Source organism: Larus michahellis, chromosome 1 (genome assembly GCF_964199755.1).
Source record: "Larus michahellis chromosome 1, bLarMic1.1, whole genome shotgun sequence".
NCBI classification, from domain to species: domain Eukaryota; kingdom Metazoa; phylum Chordata; class Aves; order Charadriiformes; family Laridae; genus Larus; species Larus michahellis.
In genome coordinates, this window is record NC_133896.1 from 195,420,987 (window position 1) to 195,440,521 (window position 19,535).

Genomic DNA, 19,535 nt, shown 5'->3' on the forward strand with positions numbered 1-19,535 from the left:
TTCTACTTTTAATTAAAATTGCCTGTCATTGTTCTAAGACTTCATAATTTAGTCAAAACCTTGCAACTGTAGATACTTGGTAGTGGGATTAATTACTGTTGATGCACTTACATGAGGTTTCAGCTGCTAAGTTTAGTATGTGCCAAAGAATGTTTGAGCCCATCTTCTAACGATAAATTCATATCAGTAGTAATAGAGTTTTTGTACTGTATTTTATGTATGTGGATGTGTAAACGGTAAATGTACTTTCTAAAAATACCTTTGTAATTTTTGCAGCAACAAGCTTTAGAACTGGCGTTGGATCGTGCAGAGGTAAGGAGCAGCTGCATTATTTGCTTGCACGTAATATATTGGTCTCGCAGTTACAAAATTACTGTTGTATTTTTATATTTCTTTTGAAAAGCAGTGGAGGAGCATGTTATCTAAATATGTGCGTGTGTATATATATAAATAATCACCCATACACGTAACACTGATTTTGCAAAATTGTCACTAAAATTGATGTGTTACATATTTGTCTCTTACCTGTTGTACTGAGAACATCCTCAGGTGCAGTGATGATAGACTACGCAAGACTTCAGTTTTCCCCTTTTAAACCAGCGCACAGAGCTGTACATGACACAATCAGAGCTGTACAGTGGTGATTCAGAGAGAGCTGGCAGAAATATATTGCAAAATCCAGTTTGTGTTTTTAAGGGTAGCCCAGTTAGAACAAAGAGGCAAGTGACTTCACGTTCACGTTCTTTCATGCTGACATCTGGTATAACGGTTACCTTGAACCCTACTATGGGAAATACATGTTTCTGTGGGAGAACCTGTCTTCATTGAAATTCTGAACTAAGCTGTTAATCAAAATACTTTAGACAAACAATAGAGACTTGGAAAAACCTTGTTAGCGTATAAGATATATTTAATGTAGGATGATATCTTTCTTCCTCTTTTTCAATTCAAATATTTAAGGTACATGAATTCTATTTATAATACATAGCTCTATAGAGAAAACTACTGTAAATGCAAGCAAAAAGGGGAAAATTAGACTTCCTGAAATTGGTTATGTTGAGGAGTACTTGATTTGTAAATAGTGTCGAGCCAGTATGTGTGAATTTGATTGTATCTTAGCACGTTAACTTCAGTAGTGTTAACTTAGTACAGTAGTGTTAGTAACTACTACAGTAGTGTTTACTACTGTAATTACAAAACATGAATGTAAAAATCAAGACTTTGCTTGCAACTCATGCCATAGCCATGAAATGCTGTGTTTCACAGCTAAATTGAGATGTGTCCTTGTTGATGGCTGTGACATACACTAGATCATGTTTGTGCACTTTTGAAACAGTCATGTACCATAGTAGTTAATTACTTTCTGTACCCATAGAACACTGGTAATGATCTAAAGTTGCATGGTAGCTAGAATTAAATTTCTTTGTAAAATATGTTATTTTTTTGTTCACTTTTCTCTTCTAGTATATCATTGAAAGTGCCCGTCAGAGACCTCCCAAAAGAAAATATTTATCCAGTGGAAGGTAGTAAGAGTTTCAATATTTAGTTTTTAAATAGCATTTCTTTGTTTTAATTTTGGTTACATTTTAAGCTTTTTTTAATTTCAGAAAATCTGTATTTCAAAAACTCTATGATTTATATATAGAAGAATGTGAAAAAGAGCCTGAGATAAAGGTAAGTGGAAATTTCTGAGAAGCTTTTCATTGCTTTCTGAACAGGCAAGTTCAGAAAATACTTCTTTTATTTCACTTTAATTCCTTTGTTAAAAAAAGAATAAATTCTGGTTCCTGTATTAGTTATGTAAGTCTAACACTACAAGGAGAAACAATTGTTATGACTTTTACGGACTAAACTGTGTAACTTAATAGCATCATCTTAGTTCCGTTTAAAATAAAAACTGATGGGTGATGGGAGGAGCAGTGGCTACCTGGTAACCCTAAATCTGTTTTTGAAGGTATTAAGGTTGAATGCTGGCAGGGGATTGTAAATTTTGTGCTCGAGTTGCTTTTCTTTATATGAAAAGAGAGAATTTCAAAAGAATGGTCTAGAATGCAGAGGTGTAGCTAACAAGTTTAATAGATAACAGTACTATTAAAAGAACTGAGTGATATAATATGAACAGTAAGGACTAGACTGGCTTGAGCAACCTGTTCATTCTGACTTAGTCCTGCGTCACTGCAGTCACTTGTGGTCAACTTCAGGGCAAATGTCAATGCCACGTGCATTGTTGTCAGTATCGCTGTTTCAGAATCAATCACCTAGTATGACTGCCATGGGAAAAAATACAGACAGTTTTTTAGAATCTGCACTTTGTTTTAAATTCAGATTTGTTTCTTGAATAACTGATGAACTGCTAAGATGTCTTGTGAAATTTTTTTCATAATGTTAACAAAGAAGCTCAAACAGGCTTAGCAACAATAAATCAAAGGTGTAAAAAAGCACAAGCTGCTTTGCTGAACTGTGAATATCAAATGGAATGAGGAGAAGAAAAAGTGTGGAATCTGTTGTATTGCTGCTTCCCAAGGAAGCAAAAAGCTATGAGAAGACAAATGTGACTGAGATGTTAGTTACAGAGCACCTGTAATTCTTTTTGATGATTCTGATGTAGTTGGTTTTATTTAGCATATGATGCTGATTCAAATAACAAACATGAGTAAGTTGTTAAGCAAATTACATACTTGAAAAGATTAAAATATCAATAGTGAATGAGTAACAAGATATTTGAGCAGCAGGGAGATGATTTGGCTTGCTAGACATCTGGGGAAAAAGAGTAGATTTTCAATGCAATAGTTGTTGCTAAACTAGAAGGCACTTGGCAAACTTACCCAACTATAATAAAATTGAAGCAGTGAAGAGAGTTATCACAGTAGATGAAGTGGATTATTGCTGATCTAGATTTGAGTAAAAACTAAAGTTCTTTGTTGAAGACTTGGAAGCTTATTATGATAAAAAAAATTGTATTTAGAGCCCTTATTCATTGAGCTAAGATGTGGATAGTTAATAGATATGTTGGTCTTATGTTATGGATTATGATTCTTGAAAATGAGAAGCTCAAAGATCAAGATGCAAAGGTTAGAAGATAATCCTATTGTGAAACTTCATCCATGGGCATAGGGCTGCTTACTTGTATATACATTTGCACAATAAAACTGAAGAAGGAAATTATATTCTAGGTAGAGTTTTTGCCAATTGTATCTTAAATGCATCTTGAAGGTTTTAGTGTGCAGGACTGTCAAGGTTTCTATTCTAGTATTGTACCATTTTTATGGTACAAGTTGTAATTATGTTGTCCACTCGGCAGCAATTCTTAAATCAGCACTGAATATTATTCTTCAGTCTTAACTTTCTCCCTTTATCTTAGCTCTTGTAATACTGCATTTCTCCTATGTTCCTATTTTCTACCCTGCAGTTTACTTAGTCACTCATATCCTTCTTCTTGTGCTCCTGGGGAAGACCAGATTTTCCACAATAATTCACAAAGGACTAATTAATTATTCATCCTCTATTAGTCCAGTCTACCCAGCTTCATTACTTCTCAGCATCTCTTCTGCATGTGCCTCTGCGCACTAGAGAGAGAACTAACTGTGCTGAGGTGATTATCTAGAGTAATTTGTTTCTAGTGTGCAGCATTCCTGTACCTAAAAGTTGAAAGAAATAAAAATCAAAACAATAATTTTGGAAGCAGTCTTAAACACGAATGTAAAAACAGACCTGTTGTGTGGACTGGAAGGATCTGTGCTAGGCAGGTATATCTGAGGGGCTCCACTACAAAAAAAAAAATCAAAAAAAAAATTAAAAATCACTGATCAGTCACCTATTCTCAGTGATGCCTTCTGAGAGCTGCACATGGTAGCATCAGTGTGCAAGCATGAAAGCATCTCAGAGTAATGAAAGTTTCAGAATACTTTTAATGAAAGTCACTTCAGTTCCACGTTGGACTAGTGCAAAAATAGTAAAGCACATATCTGTTACTTTGCTGTAGAAGTGCTTCTGAGAGGTACTCTGGTAGCTGTGGGCAATGAGTAATTACAATACATGAATAAACAAAATAGTGCCAGATAACAGTGGGATTTTTTTTGTTTGTTTTGGTGGGATTTTTTTGTCCTTGATTAATCTCTAATGGTGATAAGTGATACGCAGGGTTGGATGTATTTGGGAAATTCTATAAAAAATCGTCTTCCATACATCTTTCTGTTCTTGAACATGTAAGCTAAAGAAACAATTGACTGTAAGAATGCACTTTAAAATAAAGATAACCTCATTAGGGTGAAACAATCAGACTTTGTTCAGACCACAGTATTCCTGAGGTTTGATCTGCAAAAACTTACCTTAGGTGTTACTTATGAAACAAATGTTTTCTTGCTTCCACTACAGAGGCTGCATGGCCTTTGTCTTTATGAGCTGCGTTAATACTAGTCTCTATTAAAATGTCAGCCTAAAGATTGACACAGCCAGTTACATCCTAGTGGAGGTATACTTAATTATGAGTTGCAGTCTTCTGTTGGGATCTGATTTGGTTCGGCTAGGTCATAGACGTCTTTAGGCTTGAGTTTATTCCTTGTATTTTGTAACCAAAAACTGATGCTTCCTCAAGTTGTTTTATCGAGTTAGGTTTTATTTTTCAGTCAATGTATAAAAAACTCCACTTTGTTTTTTCTGCTTCCTAAAAGAACGATGTTTAGTGTTGTTCGTGAAGTTAGTTTTCAAATAGTTAATAGTTCTATTGAAGTGAAGACAAAATTGTACCTTCTAAGGTGCATCTTTTATACCTTTGCAAAGTGGTGCTGGGATTAAGGAAAAGTGTTAAAGTCAAGGGAAGAACCTGGGGTAGTTGTTTTAGACTTCCATTTCACAGAGATGTAGTAAATAGCAACAGGAGCTTTTTTATGGAGGTGACCTCTTTATTTTATGTTTTCTAACCAGCTTTTCAGTCATAAAGGTGAGTGGGAAAAGTGATGTAAGATGCTACAGTGAGGGCCAAGAAAAGCAGTCATGGTAAAGATAAAATCGTAATTTTGTGTAACACTGGTGCACTGTTGGAGGAGTAGGTATTAAAATTAACATTTCACTTATGGCCAAGGACAGAGGAGTAACAAACATAGCATAAAATCACTACTTCAATCCTTTTTGGCAGGAGTACTCAGTATTCTTTATTCAATGGTAGTCATCAGAAGTCACTGGGAGCATAAGAAAGCGCCTGTGCCTTCTCCGTGCTGCTTCCCAGCCATCACACAGTCACTGCGGTGCGTGTTCAGGAGGGGGAAGCGCTGCTTTTCTGTGGATGAAGTCAGAGAGGGTTAGGAGTTTTAGCTGGTGTAACAGAGCGGTATAACTGGCCTAGTTGCTTGGTGTCTGAACTCTTGCGATATACTGCAATGAACACTTAAGAAATGTAATACACCTCAGGCTGCTCCTTGATCTTTAAAATCTTTCCAGACAACACCTGAGCTAATGCTTAATATCAGCTCTGAGCTAGTATCTCTAATAGCCAGCTCAAAGGAGAAAGCTGATTTTTGTAGTCATAAAAATTTTTCATGCTTAGTTAAACGTAACTTTACCTGCTTATTTAAATGCTTGTACTTAAAATGCCAATTTACTCCAGTGTCTTAGAGAGGCTTTGTATTTTAAAATGTGCTTAGAATATGTCTTAAGAAGTTCAAGTAATATGAATGCAGTGTCAAAAATGTTCTTAGGCCTGTGTTATTGTCCTCTCTTCTTTCCTTTACCTGTCTTCCCCCTTAAACATCCTAACCCTTCAAAAAATGAAACAAGCCAAAAAAAACCCCAAGCCATAACTGGCCAACTATTATTGAACAAAACCTAGAAGTTAAAACTAACATGTCATTCACCAAATAAGTTTAAACTAGAGAGTGATGTGAATAACATAATTTAATTACTTTTACAATTGAATTACCATTATATATTTTACTTATGAGGGGTTTAAGGAGCAGAGGCCTTCCATAAAAATAAATCTCATGGCTATTTCTTGCATGTGTAGACAAATTTCTGGGGGAAAAAGATGAACTGTTTATTAAGAAATTCTGTGAGTGGTTACTAATTAGTATAAATTATTCAGTGCCTGTATTTTGGACGGAATAATGCCCTTAATTGAATAATCCTTTTTCTTCAGCTCATGAAAATAGAGAAGTTGAATTAGAAATGTTAACAGTATTATTAGTAACAACTTCTAGAAGCAGTATTAGTTCTGTCCCAATGATAGAGGAATGGAATTCGGTTGTGCGTGTTTTTATTGCTTTCTTTCTTATTTTTAAATATAACTTTAGTATAAATAATTAATTTCTTCTTAAACTCTGTTACATAACCTGATGATCCTTTTTTCAATCAACTCTTAAAGAATTCTCATATTCCTTTCTGTCCTCCTAATGCCATTGCATAACTAAATATGAAAGTATTAATCTATCCAACACTGAGAAAGAACTTTTCCATCAAAAGATGACAATATCTCAATTCTTAAGAGAAAAGATGTCAGAGTAGCTGAGTGTTGACTTTGCTCTCCAATGGCAATTACTGTGTTAAAGTGAAAGCCCAACAGCTCTATCCCCTACTCAGCAATGTGCCTGAAAATTGAAGCAACGCATGTGCAGTCTCTTGTTTGGTGGTAGATGTAGGGGATTGTTAATAGGACTATTAACATTTTGCATAATGGGCTGCATCACCAGAGTCCTATATGAGGAACTGGCTTTCCTGAGTAGTCTCTACCTTTACTGTTGACTATGGCTTGTTTTCTTATTCTCCCCTGCTCCTCCAGCTCTTTCCTCATTAATTCTCCAGGATTTATGTGCTACTTTGTCCTTTTCCTTGTGTTATTTTACACAAGTTCTAAACTGTAAAAGGCGGTAGGATGTAGTCACCATAGTTCATGATCCATGGGGAAGAGTTAACTTTAGGCAATGGTTCCAAAACAATGTAGCAGGAGATGAAAAAGATTTTCCTCCTTTTTTCTGCATACCTGTTAAAATGATCTGCTGCATTATATTGCTGTGGGATTTGGGGGTTTGTTTTCAATACTTGTCTCTTAGGAACAGTTCCCCTACAAGTGATGATTCTGCTTTCTGTCTTCCCAATATCTCTAGAAATATAAATTTGTTCAGAAAGAGAGAGCCCACTACTACTTCGTTGGGTCTATATGAAATGTGTAGTTGGACAGTCAGTGCTAGAGTTACCTTCCAGTGAATGGCTCCACCTAGACCTGTTATTCGGCTATGAAATCTATCCTCCAACCAGAAGGTGTAAAATTATCTGCGGTTTAGAATTCATTGTTTTAAGTTCTTGGGGGACTTTTCAAATGTTTAAATTTGTAGGGTGTACATGGGGTCTTTGAAATGTACTAATTAATTTAAAAAATCTGTTCTCATGGAAAAGATCATTCTTACAATTAAAAAAGGGAATAGTCTCTGCAGATGCTGGATCAGATTTCAGCAAATACAGACTAGGCAATGCAATTAAGAAAGCTTCCAAATGCTGTAATTTAGTATTTTGATCCTGGAAAGAAACACGTGCTTCTGTTAAGAATATTTGAAAGTACTAAATATTTTGTTGTTGTAAAACAATGTATAGGGGTATAACTGATGGTATGAATGGTGCTTATAGAAATGATAGAAATAATAGTGCACTGTAGATTTACAACATTGTAGCATAGGGTGATTCTTGTTAACTGTGTTGTCTGTGGACTTATAATTCAAGGTTTTCTTTTAATTTAAATGAGTTATTTTTTAAAAAAAAATCTGTATGTATAATAATACATAATGAATCTACTCTGCTGAATACAATACAATTAAATTTAACTGGGCTTGTTGTATACTTCAACATTAATCTAAATAGTACTCATATTCTAGCAATTGTTTTTATTGCTACTAATTACTTGATAGTATTATGTTCATAAGCAATGTTTACTTTTAAAGCAGAAGCTGAGACGAAATGTGAATTTACTTGAGAAGCTGGTTATGCAGGAGACGTTGTCATGTCTGGTAGTGAACCTCTATCCGGGAAATGAGGGTTATTCACTTATGCTCAGGGGAAAAAATGGTTCAGGTAATATTTTTGCTATTTATTTCTAAAAATACTCAGAATGCTCTATTAATAGTTAGAATATATTGTTGCTTACCTTTAACCATTTCACTTCTAGCATAATCCCTTGTGGAAAAAAAAACCCAAACACAACTGTACTTGAACTAAAAATTTGCATAAAGATGTGAGGCGCTCAGAAGCGGTCTCTAAACGGTGTAAATCAGTAAATATGGGTCTTTTTGAGAGCCTTCCATTCTTTTCTTCCCCCTTGGCCTCCTGAGTTGCTTATCTGAGTTTCTCTCGCTTCAGGCTCCTGCTAAATTGTTTCTTTCACTGCTTTCTCAACCTGGGTTTGACTAAATGCTAGTTGAAGATGTCCCTGCTCATTGCAGGGGGTTGGACTAGATGACCTTTAAAGGTCCCTTTCATCCCAAACTATTCTATGATAAATGCATCTGTGCTCCAGTTAAGTTGCATCTTCATGCTACTGGTACTACGATGTGCAATAAGAGCATATAGTGTATCAGCTGGGAGCAAAAATTTTGTCTCATTGAACTATAAAGGCGTGTTGCCCTCTGGTACAATAAGAGCAAAATCAAGCCCTGGGAACAGAAATGGATGTAAAAAAAAAAATACTATGCAAATAAAATTGCCTGTTTCCACTGGCACTGCTTTTTCCTGTGGCAAGCTTGTTTTATGTTTCATGTTGTTAAAATTTGAATTTGAAAGGCAAAAGAAAAGCAGTATGTTTTGTTTAAATTCAGATTCCGAGACCATTCGGCTGCCTTATGAGGAAGGAGAGCTGCTTGAATATTTGGATGCAGAGGAGCTACCACCTATTTTGGTTGATCTTTTAGAAAAATCTCAGGTTTGAAAGTTTTGTTTTCAAAATGAATTTATGTTTTGTACCCAGATAAACCTTGACTTTTTGAATGCTTCAATTAAGTGATTCCAACCATAAGATGTAAAATACTTGTGCATTTGGAACTGTAATACTTAATATGCCAAATAAAAATTTTATTGATATATAGGAAAAAAAAAAATGCTGGGGACAAGGGTATAGAATAGAGTTTGCTATGATAAAGGCTGCCAAACAACTTCTGTGTTCTAGCAAAATATCTTCTGTTCTTTGTCATTATGAAATACTTGATATGGGAATTTCTTAAAACTGCATTGCTGGCATATGAAAACAGTACATTTGGAGATTGTGTTTTAGGTATGTTTATGTATGTAGTAAAGACCACTGGTCTGATTAAAATTAGTGATTAGTGTTATTCGTAGTGTCGCTGAATATTAAATGATATATTACAAACTTGGTTTTGGCGGCAGGGGCTGAGGCAGATTGGTAAATGTTTGTTTACAAGGGTTTTTTTGTATTTTGTTTCAACTAGGTTAATATTTTTCATTGTGGATGTGTCATAGCAGAAATACGTGACTATAGGCAGTCTGGTAACATGAAATCTCCAACGTACCAAAGCAAGCACATTCTTTTGCGTCCTACAATGCAGGTAAGAACTGGTTTAAGTCATTCCTCACTGTAACAGTAGACTGGATATGAGCTGTTACTGAACATATGTTAAGAAATCCTATTATTTAGTTGAAAGCTAATTACCATTATGTCTTCCTCCTCAGACTTTAATTTGTGATGTGCATTCTATAACAAGTGACAACCACAAATGGACACAGGTGGGTTAGTAGTTATTTTAAAACTTTGCGGTGATGTGGTAGATACACAATAAAATAAAATTTCTTTAAATTATTAATTAATTTCTGCAATAAAAGCTGATAAACAAAACTGATCATATTTTTGTTTAATTTAAACTGTCAGTGATGTGCATAGTGCTGCACAGGATATGCTACCGAGAGTTGCCAAAGTAACTTGTTAATAGCATCTACCCACAAGATGTCATAGAAAACAATAGGGTTTGCTGAAAGTTTTGTAGAACCAGACCTTAATTTTTTGTAATGCAGAATGACAGTATTGGAGTTACTCTTAACTAGTTTACCTTACTTCATTCCTCTTCAGCATTTGTCCCCAGAACAGCAGCTGGAGTCTAATGACGCAATTGCTCCTCTAGCATCATTTTGCTGTTGATACTGTTACAATAAAGAGAATCCTAAGTAACTACAGTTGTACAGTTATAGTTAGTTAAATACTGAATAGCATGGTGTACTCAATGTGTTTGTTTGTATTTCCTGTTCAAATACTTTTGAAATTGTAATCTAAAGTCCTGGGTAGATCATCTTTATGGCACTGACTGACAGGCCATCAATATAAATCACTGACAGAAAATGTATTTCATTGCCACTAGTGTACTGTGTTTAAAATGAACAAAGAGAATACAAACGAAAAAACCAGAACATGCCATCTATTTTTCAGAAGGATTTCTTTTCCTATTGGAAACCCCACCCAAAGCTCTGTAATTCAAAATAATGGTTAGTGATACTTGACTGTTGAATATTTTCTTTTGTTGTCTATCCCCACACAATTTTTTCAGTTTTCTTTAAGATAATGTGCACGTATGCATAGGTATATTCAATTAATGTAAAAGTCTTCATATTTTTACATTTATTAATAGCTGTGTATATTACAGGAGGACAAACTCCTACTTGAGAGCCAACTTATTTTGGCTACAGCAGAGCCTTTGTGTCTTGATCCTTCAATAGCAGTGACCTGTACTACAAATAGACTCCTGTACAACAAGCAGAAGATGAACACTCGCCCCATGAAACGGTAGTTTTCAATGAGAAGTGTGTTGAGGCTTCCTTTGAAATTTTATGAAGTGTTTCAAAGGAAAATATAAGCAATGCTTTATGTGAAAATTTTGTTTCTCATATGCAGTGCTTAAAGTAATATCTACTTAAAAATTAGGAATATGAGTAACAGTCAAGAAATGATATCTTATTTTTAAGTACTCAATATTGAACTGTATTAATAGTAGATACTATAATATGCTTATTTTGGTATATCAAAAGAATGTGTGTATATATATTATTTTCTTACCATAATACAGTATTGCAGTTTTGATTCTGGTGGTTTGTTGGGTTTTTTGCATAATTCAGGTGTAAGATGAGTCAGATGGCTGCTCAGTAATGTAAAATATATAAATGGGTTATATTGGTCTTTGATTTGTTAAAAGCTCCTAAAAGAGTTGCATTCACTCTGTAGAATGAAAATGTACTAATGGCCTGTCAGAATTACTGAAATATTTAAAACTAACTTTGCATTGAAATACTATGCTGATGTACAATCAGTGGTAATGTCTAAAAAAGTATAAATGGTGAAATTGATCAAGCTGTCCTTAAAATTAGAACTTCGTGGTCAACAAACTTTCCACTAGAAAAATAGGCAAAGGTGTTAAATGGATGTCCAGAACAGCATTAATGTACCAATGGGTTTGGCTTGAGACAAAGAATGGAAGGTAGTTACTGTGTTTATAGTTACATAAGTAGAACATCTATCTTTTGACAGAACTGAAATCTATGATAATACACAAATATTTTTAGCCTGGCAACTTTTGAGTTAATTACTCATTTTGACAATGTACTTCAATTATGCATTTCAAAAATAACCCCATTTGGATTGCTGAAACACACAAACAGAATACTAATATTTTTAAAAAATATGAAATCAAGAGTTTGAGTTATACGTTGTAATCCAGAACAGCAATTTTGAATGACTTTTAGCCTCAAAGTAAGCATTTCCCTGCATATTTTTGTGTTCGTACACAGGCCATGGGGAATTTCGTTTTGATGCTTTTACAAGCTTATCTGTCATTTTACCGTAGGTGCTTCAAAAGGTACTCAAGGTCGTCTCTGAACAGACAGCAGGAAGTAGCTCACTATTCAACTCCACCTCAGCTCAGACTACTTGACTACTTACAGAAAAGAAAGGAGAGGAAAGGAGCCCAGCAGTATGACCTCAAAATTTCTAAAGCTGGAAATGTAAGTGTTCTGAGACATGGGTGGGTATACTTCTAACTATTTATTTAAAACATTTAGTACATTAATACTGCTTTTTCATCTTCCAGTGCGTAGATATGTGGAAACAGAACCCTTGCTATTTGACTGCACCTTCTGAAGTGGATGTAAGTCCAGTTGATACTATTAGCAATCAGTAGCAATTGTATTGAATGTTGTATGGTATGAAGAAGTGACTAAAGAGCATCCAATATCAAAGAATGACCTTTAAAAAGTGAGAGTGACTTTAATGTTTAAAATGGGTTTTCTGTACTGTAAGGTATAAGCTCAAGCCAAACCACATTGGAATACATTGCCATTGTAACATGATAGTTTGGATGAGATGAACAGTGCAAACAGACCTTAAATATTGTTCATCTGTGGGTTCGATGCACACAGGTCTATTTGAAGTTGTCTGATAATATAACAAATAGAAAAAGAGATGAGGTAAGGAAATTATTTAAAAAGTAGTCACTTGTCAGCTTGGTAGCAATTCCTCTTTTTTGACATGTTATGATACTACAGGACATAATATTTTCAATAGTTTAATTTTTTATATGAGAGTTCTAGTTGTGAATTCTTCCAATCACTCTGCGTGCATTCTTCTCTTAAGGACTCTTCGTGTTCTCAGTTTCTGGCACTGCCAAAACGCATAGTACTAGCATAGAGAAGGGACTTAGTAGACTAGACAAGATTGTAGCTTTGGACTTAATAGGGCTGGCCAGAGTGCGCATTACACATGAAATGATGTTGTAAGTTTGTACAAACCTTCTCTCCCTTTGCACTTCAACAGGGTTGTACCTGACCTAATCAGAGTCTTTAGGCGTTACTGGTGTTGTGAAGTTTCTTAACCATTCCACATTGCAGGCAGTGATTTCAATCTGTAATCTTAAGCCGTGCTTCACACTCTTGTTAAGTTTAACATAGCAAATATGGTGTAACAGAATAAATTTAGTAAGGTTCTGAAGGTTCTCCAATTCAGTTTTTCTGAATGCATAACACAAAGGGGGATGTTATACAGTCTGTTTCTTGCACTTGCTTTTAAAGACTGTCATGTGAGCCACTGTTAAAAACAAGAAACTCTGCTAGATTTGTTTTAACTCTGGCCCAATATGACTGTTGTTCTCTCTTTTTTTGATATCTCCATTTTCTTTAAGGTGGAAAAATATGCCAAAGTGGAAAAGTCTATCAAGCCTGATGACTCGCAACCAACTGTCTGGCCAGCCCATGTGAGTAGTTTAGACCTTTGGCCAAACTTCTGTGTCTCTAGTATTTCATCAAAATTAAAGTAATGTGGGAATAGTCTTCCCTCCCCCAATTTAATCTTCCATGTGTTATATAGACACAGAAAGATTACCACAGACACTTGTAATTTCATACAGTGCAGTATGCATGGGATCAGTCTTGTAATTTCCTCAGGTTTTCCAGAAATCCAAGGAAAAGCAACTTTAATCTCCCAAGTAATATGTGCTGTTCCTGTATAGCCTGTATAGTAAAGAAAGCATAATAAGTTATGGAGGGCAGTACTCTGCTCAACAAATTGCTTTCTTCACTCAAATTCTCAAAGATTGATTGAAAAGAGCTTCTGTTAAAATATTAAATTTGGAAAGAGATTAAGTAATATTAAATACCTCTTACAAAAAGCTCTTTCTGCAATGTTTAAGTTGAACCTTAAGATTTTTGGCACAAATTACATGATTTGATAAGTAGTAGTCATTTAATATAATTAGCCATAAATCAATTTGTAATAACTTTCCTCTGAAATGACAAAGAATTAATCTTTATTAACGGCATCTATCACAATGTCTTTGTAGTTTCATATTGGCAAAAAGTAATACTTTCCCATAGAACTTAATCTTCATCTCCAGTGTTCTACTTGCAACATTTTTTTGCATTGTCATAATTTATATAAAACTTTCTATATATGTTTACCCAGTCTGCCTTTCCATATCTAACATGATTGTATAGGGTTTGCAATATTTTTGTGTTTTAAAAGCTGGTAAACTCTTTTTCTTCTCATCCCTTTAGATATTCAAATCACTTTCATTTTAGATAATGCACCCATTCTTACAGAGTTTTTCTTACTGTATTGTGTAGAACTGGCGTACTTTACTAGCTATTTCTGTTACCACTTGTTCAAGACGTATTTGGTTATTTTGTTCTTTCTTTTTAGGAAATAAAAGATGATTATGTGTTTGAATGTGAAGTGGGTAACCAGCTTCAAAAAACAAAACTGACCATTTTTCAGTCTCTTGGCAATCCCTTGTACTATGGTAAAATTCAGACACTCAAAGGTGATGAGGAAAATGACAACCTATTAACTCCATCACAGTAAGTTGCGTGTTCATTTGAACTGTGCTATAACCTAATAGATGAAGGAAGACAAACATTACTTATCACTTTCAGTCATAAAAATACTCTAGAGCTGGAAAACTGATTTAAGAGGTTGGGTTTTTTAAATTCAGCTAATGAAGCTAACATTTTTTTAACCAAAAAAAAAAAAAATAACAAAATGTGTTCAAGCAACCATCATATCTTAAATGTACTTTTATGTCAAACCCACATGTTCTTTTAGAGATATATTGTCTTATCTTTTAAAGATATATTGTATAAAAAACAAAACAACAAAAAAAGCCATCGATTTTAAAAAACAAACAAAAAAACCCAACAGCTCAAATAGTGGAGACACCATAAGATATTTTTATCACTCTTTCAGTATTGCTTATTGTTTTGATCATTGTCAAAATTTGCCTGATGCTGTGAAAACGTAAGACTCCATTATATTGTTTACTCTTACTCAAAAAAATTTGGGCTAAATAAATCATGAATTAAAACCTGAGCTCTTAAGAAGCTTTGTCATCTTGAATTGTTTTGGACCTGCTGCTGTTGGCTGTTGTTCTACAGAGATTCTCTCTTCTGGGCTGTTTTTGTTGTGTACCAGATTCTTTGTATGGAGGAACCTGTGCAGCAGAATAGACCCTGTAAATTTCAGTAAGGCAAGGAGCAGTGAGCCTGAGCAAACTTTGGTTCTCTTAATGAAAGTTAATTTTATTGTCTAGTACATAATTCCTATCTTATTTTTTCTTAAAATCTTCTTAATACTCAGGATGTTTTCTCCCTAGACTGAGCTATTTACTGTTTGTTTCCACACTGTCATGGTTTAACCCTAATTGGCAGCTAAGCACCACGCAGCCACTTGCTCATTCCCTGTGCCCCCCCGTTTCACCGGTGGGACAGGGGGGAAGAGATTTGTAAGGGTGAAAGGGAGAAAACTCATGGCTTGAGATAAAGACAGTTTAATAGGTAAAGCAAAAGCCGCAAATGCAAGCAAAGCAAAACAATAAATTCATTCACTACTTCCCATCAGGGTGTTCAACCATCTCCAGGAAAGCAGCGCTCCATCATGTGTAGCGGTTACTTAAGACGACAAATTCTGTAACTCAAAACGTCCCCCCTTCCTCCTTCTTCCCCCAGCTTTTTATTGCTCAGCATGACGTCCAATGGTATGGAATATCCCTTTGGTCATTTGGGGTCAACTGTCCCGGCTGTGTCCCCTCTCAACTTCTTGTCCATCCTCATTCCCTGCCTCCCCCCCCCCAGCCTGCTCATTGATGCATTGGGGTGAGAAGCAGAAAAAGCCTTGACTCTGTCTAAGCACTGCTCAGCAGTAACAAAAACATCCCTGTATTATGAACACTGTTTTTAGCACAAATCCAAAACATAGCCCCATACAAGCTACGATGAAGAAATTTAACTTGATCCCAGTCAAAACCAGCACACATACTTAGAACTGATCTTCCTGGAATAGCAGTGCTACCTTACAGTTGTGTAGTAAGTCTGGGAATTAAAAGGATCTACAGGTATTAGATGCCTGGGTTTTTTTGGAAATCACGGCTCTAGTCCATTATTTTTAAGACATTACCAGTTAAAGTTCATAAAAATCTGGATAATTCCTCAATAGGAAACTACATCATGTGAAGTAAAAGGTGCAGAAGACATTTTTGTTGTTCTGCTGTAAAATAAAACAATGTGCTTTTTTATTGTTTTTGAGCTAGGGAAACGGAGAAAAGGTCTGTAGTGTTTAAAAAAAAAAAATCACTGAAGTAATGAGTTTGCAAGTCATAAGTATTAAGCAAAAGAGAAACACTTATTTAGGAGTTCTGGAAAGTCATGAGGAATCGGAATTTGTGTAAGTGAAATGAAACAATGGAAACTAAATATTTGTTAAAATTTTAGAAGTAGGGCTGGTTTTGACATACCCACAGGACACTTAGGTTTATATTTCAGTGTAAGTGTTGATTTATATGTAACTTTTCTCTTGTACTTTTTACAGTAGCAATTTTGTAGCAGTTATTCACTTCCATTTTTTAAATAATATGAAACTTCCATATTCTGTCTTTTGCTTTTTAGGCAATTTACTCTTAAAGGAGACCATATTAGACCGTGTGTATATTGTATTTACAGTTATGAAGCCAAATTTGTATTTCAAGTACTAAATAATACAGGATACAGTATTGTATTTTCAGCAGGTGTGAAAAAAGAGCAGCATTGACATTCATTCAAAATTTTGTGATTATAAAAATATGTTCTTCTAGTTTGATTCATGACTGAAAATGTATTATACGTTTTACATTTCAGGTTCCTTATTGGTTCGAAGACTGATGCTGAAAGGTAAATTAATATAGTAATACAACCATTTGGTTTGGTGCCAAATAATGGATTTTGTTCTTTTTAGCCATTACGACTGCTCACGTAGTGGTTGAGAAACAGATGCAGTCAAATGAGGAAAATAGGAGGAATTCATCATTATACCAGGAAGTAGGATAGAGTATGCAGTTTCTATATTTAGTAAGTAGGGAAGAATAGAGGAAAGTAAATATGTGAATACAGCTTGTCCCACCACCTAAATTTCAGTCATGTTGTTACAGTTACTTGCACGATTATTCTTGATTACACAGGCAATAATAAAATTCTGAGAGCATTTAGCAGGAATTTCATCTTGACGTTTTGTGCGGTAAATTAGCAATCATGTAAATAGTTCATTTGAACTTTGAGTGTAATCTAGGACTTGTAGATATACAACTTTGTTTTGTGTGCTGTGCATTACTTGATTCAGCTTTCTTAGAAAAGCAAGTAACAAAACAGTTTTCCAGTATGTATTAGTTGTAGAATGAGTAGCAATTCTAGGATAACTGAGGCAGCAAAATAACTATTTCTTCAACTGTTTGTCAGTGTGCATCACATTACAGATAACTGTGTTTCTTTGTGAATGTGACCACAGAACCTTTAAAAAGCAGTCTCTGTCAAAGCCGCTTGTGGTTTTGTGCCTTCATAGGAGACCTCGAGGTGATGTACATGCCATAGCTCTTACCCCCTCACCCTCTTCTTATGGGCTCGGCAGGGAGACTAGTCCTTGATTTGGTCAAAAATCAATAATGTTCTTTGTTTTAATAGATAATTTTGATCAAGAAACTCTTTGCTTATATTTTCTCCTGCAGGCTGATAGACTCTTGCTGTTTGTGCTGAGCTGGGGGATTGGTTGGCTGAAAACTAAAACAACAATAATACAGGGGTCTAGTTTTAACTGGGATTGCTTTCCTCCTCATGTTTGCCACTGGGTTGCTCAAATTCCTCAATCAGAATAAGCAGTTGGGTTTTGGGGACTAGGACAAGAAGAAGCAGTAGAAGAGGAAGGAGGGCAGGACCACATTTTTGAATACTTGGCGTTTTATTAATCTGATTCCACTGTAATTTTAAGGCAGTCTAAAACATAATTGCTGAAAAAATTACACCGCACACTTTTTTCTGCTGTGTATCTTGGGACCCTTGCTTGTCACATAGCAGCATATTGAATCAATGCTATACCAAAATAAAGTATAATTCATTGCATTTAGGTGTAAGCTAATGGAAATATTCCAGCAGTTTTTCATTGAGGTTCAGTCTTTTTAGAGTATAAGCAACAACAGGTCTTCAGCTTGATTTTTCAAGTCTGCAAGGTCACTTTGTATATTCTGCTCAACTTAGTTCACTCAAATTAATAGAGTTGTAGTATTTTGATTTGGTAGAACAGTATTTTAAATTTGTTTGCCTGATGCTGTTGGTGCTTTAAATTCCTGGATACATCACTGCTTGTTAGTCTCATAATGTAAGACCTGTCTATCCTGGTACTCAGAGAAGTGTGATCACTTCTGATGTGATAACTGGTTCTTGGATGTACATTCAGTATGGACATCATACTTCATCCCTTGCTTTCAGAGTCCTCATCTGACATAGACCTCAGGTTAAAGATGACTGCTCCCTGGGGAGTATAAGCAGAGGACAGAGCTTTATAAAGGATTCTGGACCTATGTGAAGGGAATGGGATCCCCATTGACTGACATCCCAAAGAACTGTAATTGCTTTTGGGAAGGAAACTGTTGTGTCTACTGTGTGTCTACTGTTTGCTTCCTCCAGAACAGTGTTTGTTAAACTTGTTTCTTAAACAGACTGTGTTTTGCATTTGAAAAAAAGACAGTGATTAAAAGAAAAGTTCAAGTGGAGTAAATCTAAGGAAAGAGCCCAGGAACATAAAGTAGAAACATATATAGAGATATGGGTGTGGTTTATATATGCGCATCTCTATTTTATATAGATATATACTTATATAATATATACTTACGTATAAAATAAATAATATATCTCTATGTAACATAAGTATATTTAAACACATATATCTACTGTAGAAATTCAGAGTTGTTAATCTTTTTGTGCCCTCATTGTTTGTTTCAGAGTGGTGAACCAGTATCAGGAGTTAGTACAAAATGAAGCTAAATGTCCTGTGAAAATGTTTCATAATTCAGGTGGATCAGTGAATCTTAGTCATCTTTCTCCAGGGAAGGAAATGGAAGTGAGTTTATCAAGCCATACGTTTCTTTTATTTGCACTTGATTATTGTATTATTAGAATAATTTTTGCTATCCACATTTAAAGGTAAAATAATGTAAAAAGTTCTTTCTGAATGAATTTTTAAAAGCTTTGTTGTCATAATCTTTCAGAGTGAGTATATGGGAAAGTTAGAGGAAAGCACTTTTGTTTTCAGTGCTCAAATGTTGTGTCTTTTAGCCATGGTTTGTTTGTTGTTTTTTTTAGCTGTGTATAGTACAGTTAGCTCCAAGGTTTTGCAGCATTTTCCCCTGTTCAAGTGAACCTTTCACAGAGCAGTACAATAAAATGCAGCTGTGCATTTTATTTTACAGATCAGTAAACACAAAAGCAGATGTAGTAGTTGAACTATTCTTTTACCTTTAGAAATCATTAAAATTATTTTTTCTGTAGTTTGAAGATGAAAACTTAAAACCAACCAAACAAAATCAACACAAAAACCTTTATAATGCATATGTTTGTATGCAAGCATCCACTAGAAATCCCAAATTCTCATGCCTGTTGGCATTTCCTTGTGTTTTTCTTACTGCTTCTGGCTTTCTTGGTCAGATTCGGTAGTGTAGTGGTGAACTGTATTTAGGCTTCTACCAGTAAGTGAATTTTGTATCTGTTGCTGTATTTCCTTC

The 19,535-nt window shown here is 34.9% G+C and overlaps 1 protein-coding gene across 27 annotated transcripts in view; it reads left to right on the forward strand.

Annotated features, from left to right (window-relative positions):
• The window catches only part of SUPT20H (SPT20 homolog, SAGA complex component), a 35,605-nt gene that overhangs the window by 2,714 nt on the left and 13,356 nt on the right, over positions 1 to 19,535 (forward strand). For 15 of the 27 annotated variants that reach the window (XM_074567138.1, XM_074567198.1, XM_074567223.1 and 12 more), the window contains 14 exons: positions 277 to 312; positions 1,465 to 1,523; positions 1,608 to 1,674; positions 7,923 to 8,052; positions 8,793 to 8,896; positions 9,420 to 9,536; positions 9,661 to 9,714; positions 10,623 to 10,762; positions 11,817 to 11,973; positions 12,060 to 12,116; positions 13,146 to 13,217; positions 14,162 to 14,319; positions 16,627 to 16,659; positions 18,757 to 18,874. In XM_074567138.1, coding sequence (XP_074423239.1) covers positions 277 to 312; positions 1,465 to 1,523; positions 1,608 to 1,674; positions 7,923 to 8,052; positions 8,793 to 8,896; positions 9,420 to 9,536; positions 9,661 to 9,714; positions 10,623 to 10,762; positions 11,817 to 11,973; positions 12,060 to 12,116; positions 13,146 to 13,217; positions 14,162 to 14,319; positions 16,627 to 16,659; positions 18,757 to 18,874 — 1,302 coding nt within the window. The remainder of the gene's footprint in view (positions 1 to 276; positions 313 to 1,464; positions 1,524 to 1,607; positions 1,675 to 7,922; positions 8,053 to 8,792; positions 8,897 to 9,419; positions 9,537 to 9,660; positions 9,715 to 10,622; positions 10,763 to 11,816; positions 11,974 to 12,059; positions 12,117 to 13,145; positions 13,218 to 14,161; positions 14,320 to 16,626; positions 16,660 to 18,756; positions 18,875 to 19,535) is intronic. The other 12 variants (XM_074567163.1, XM_074567217.1, XM_074567250.1 and 9 more) reach the window with 1 other exon arrangement.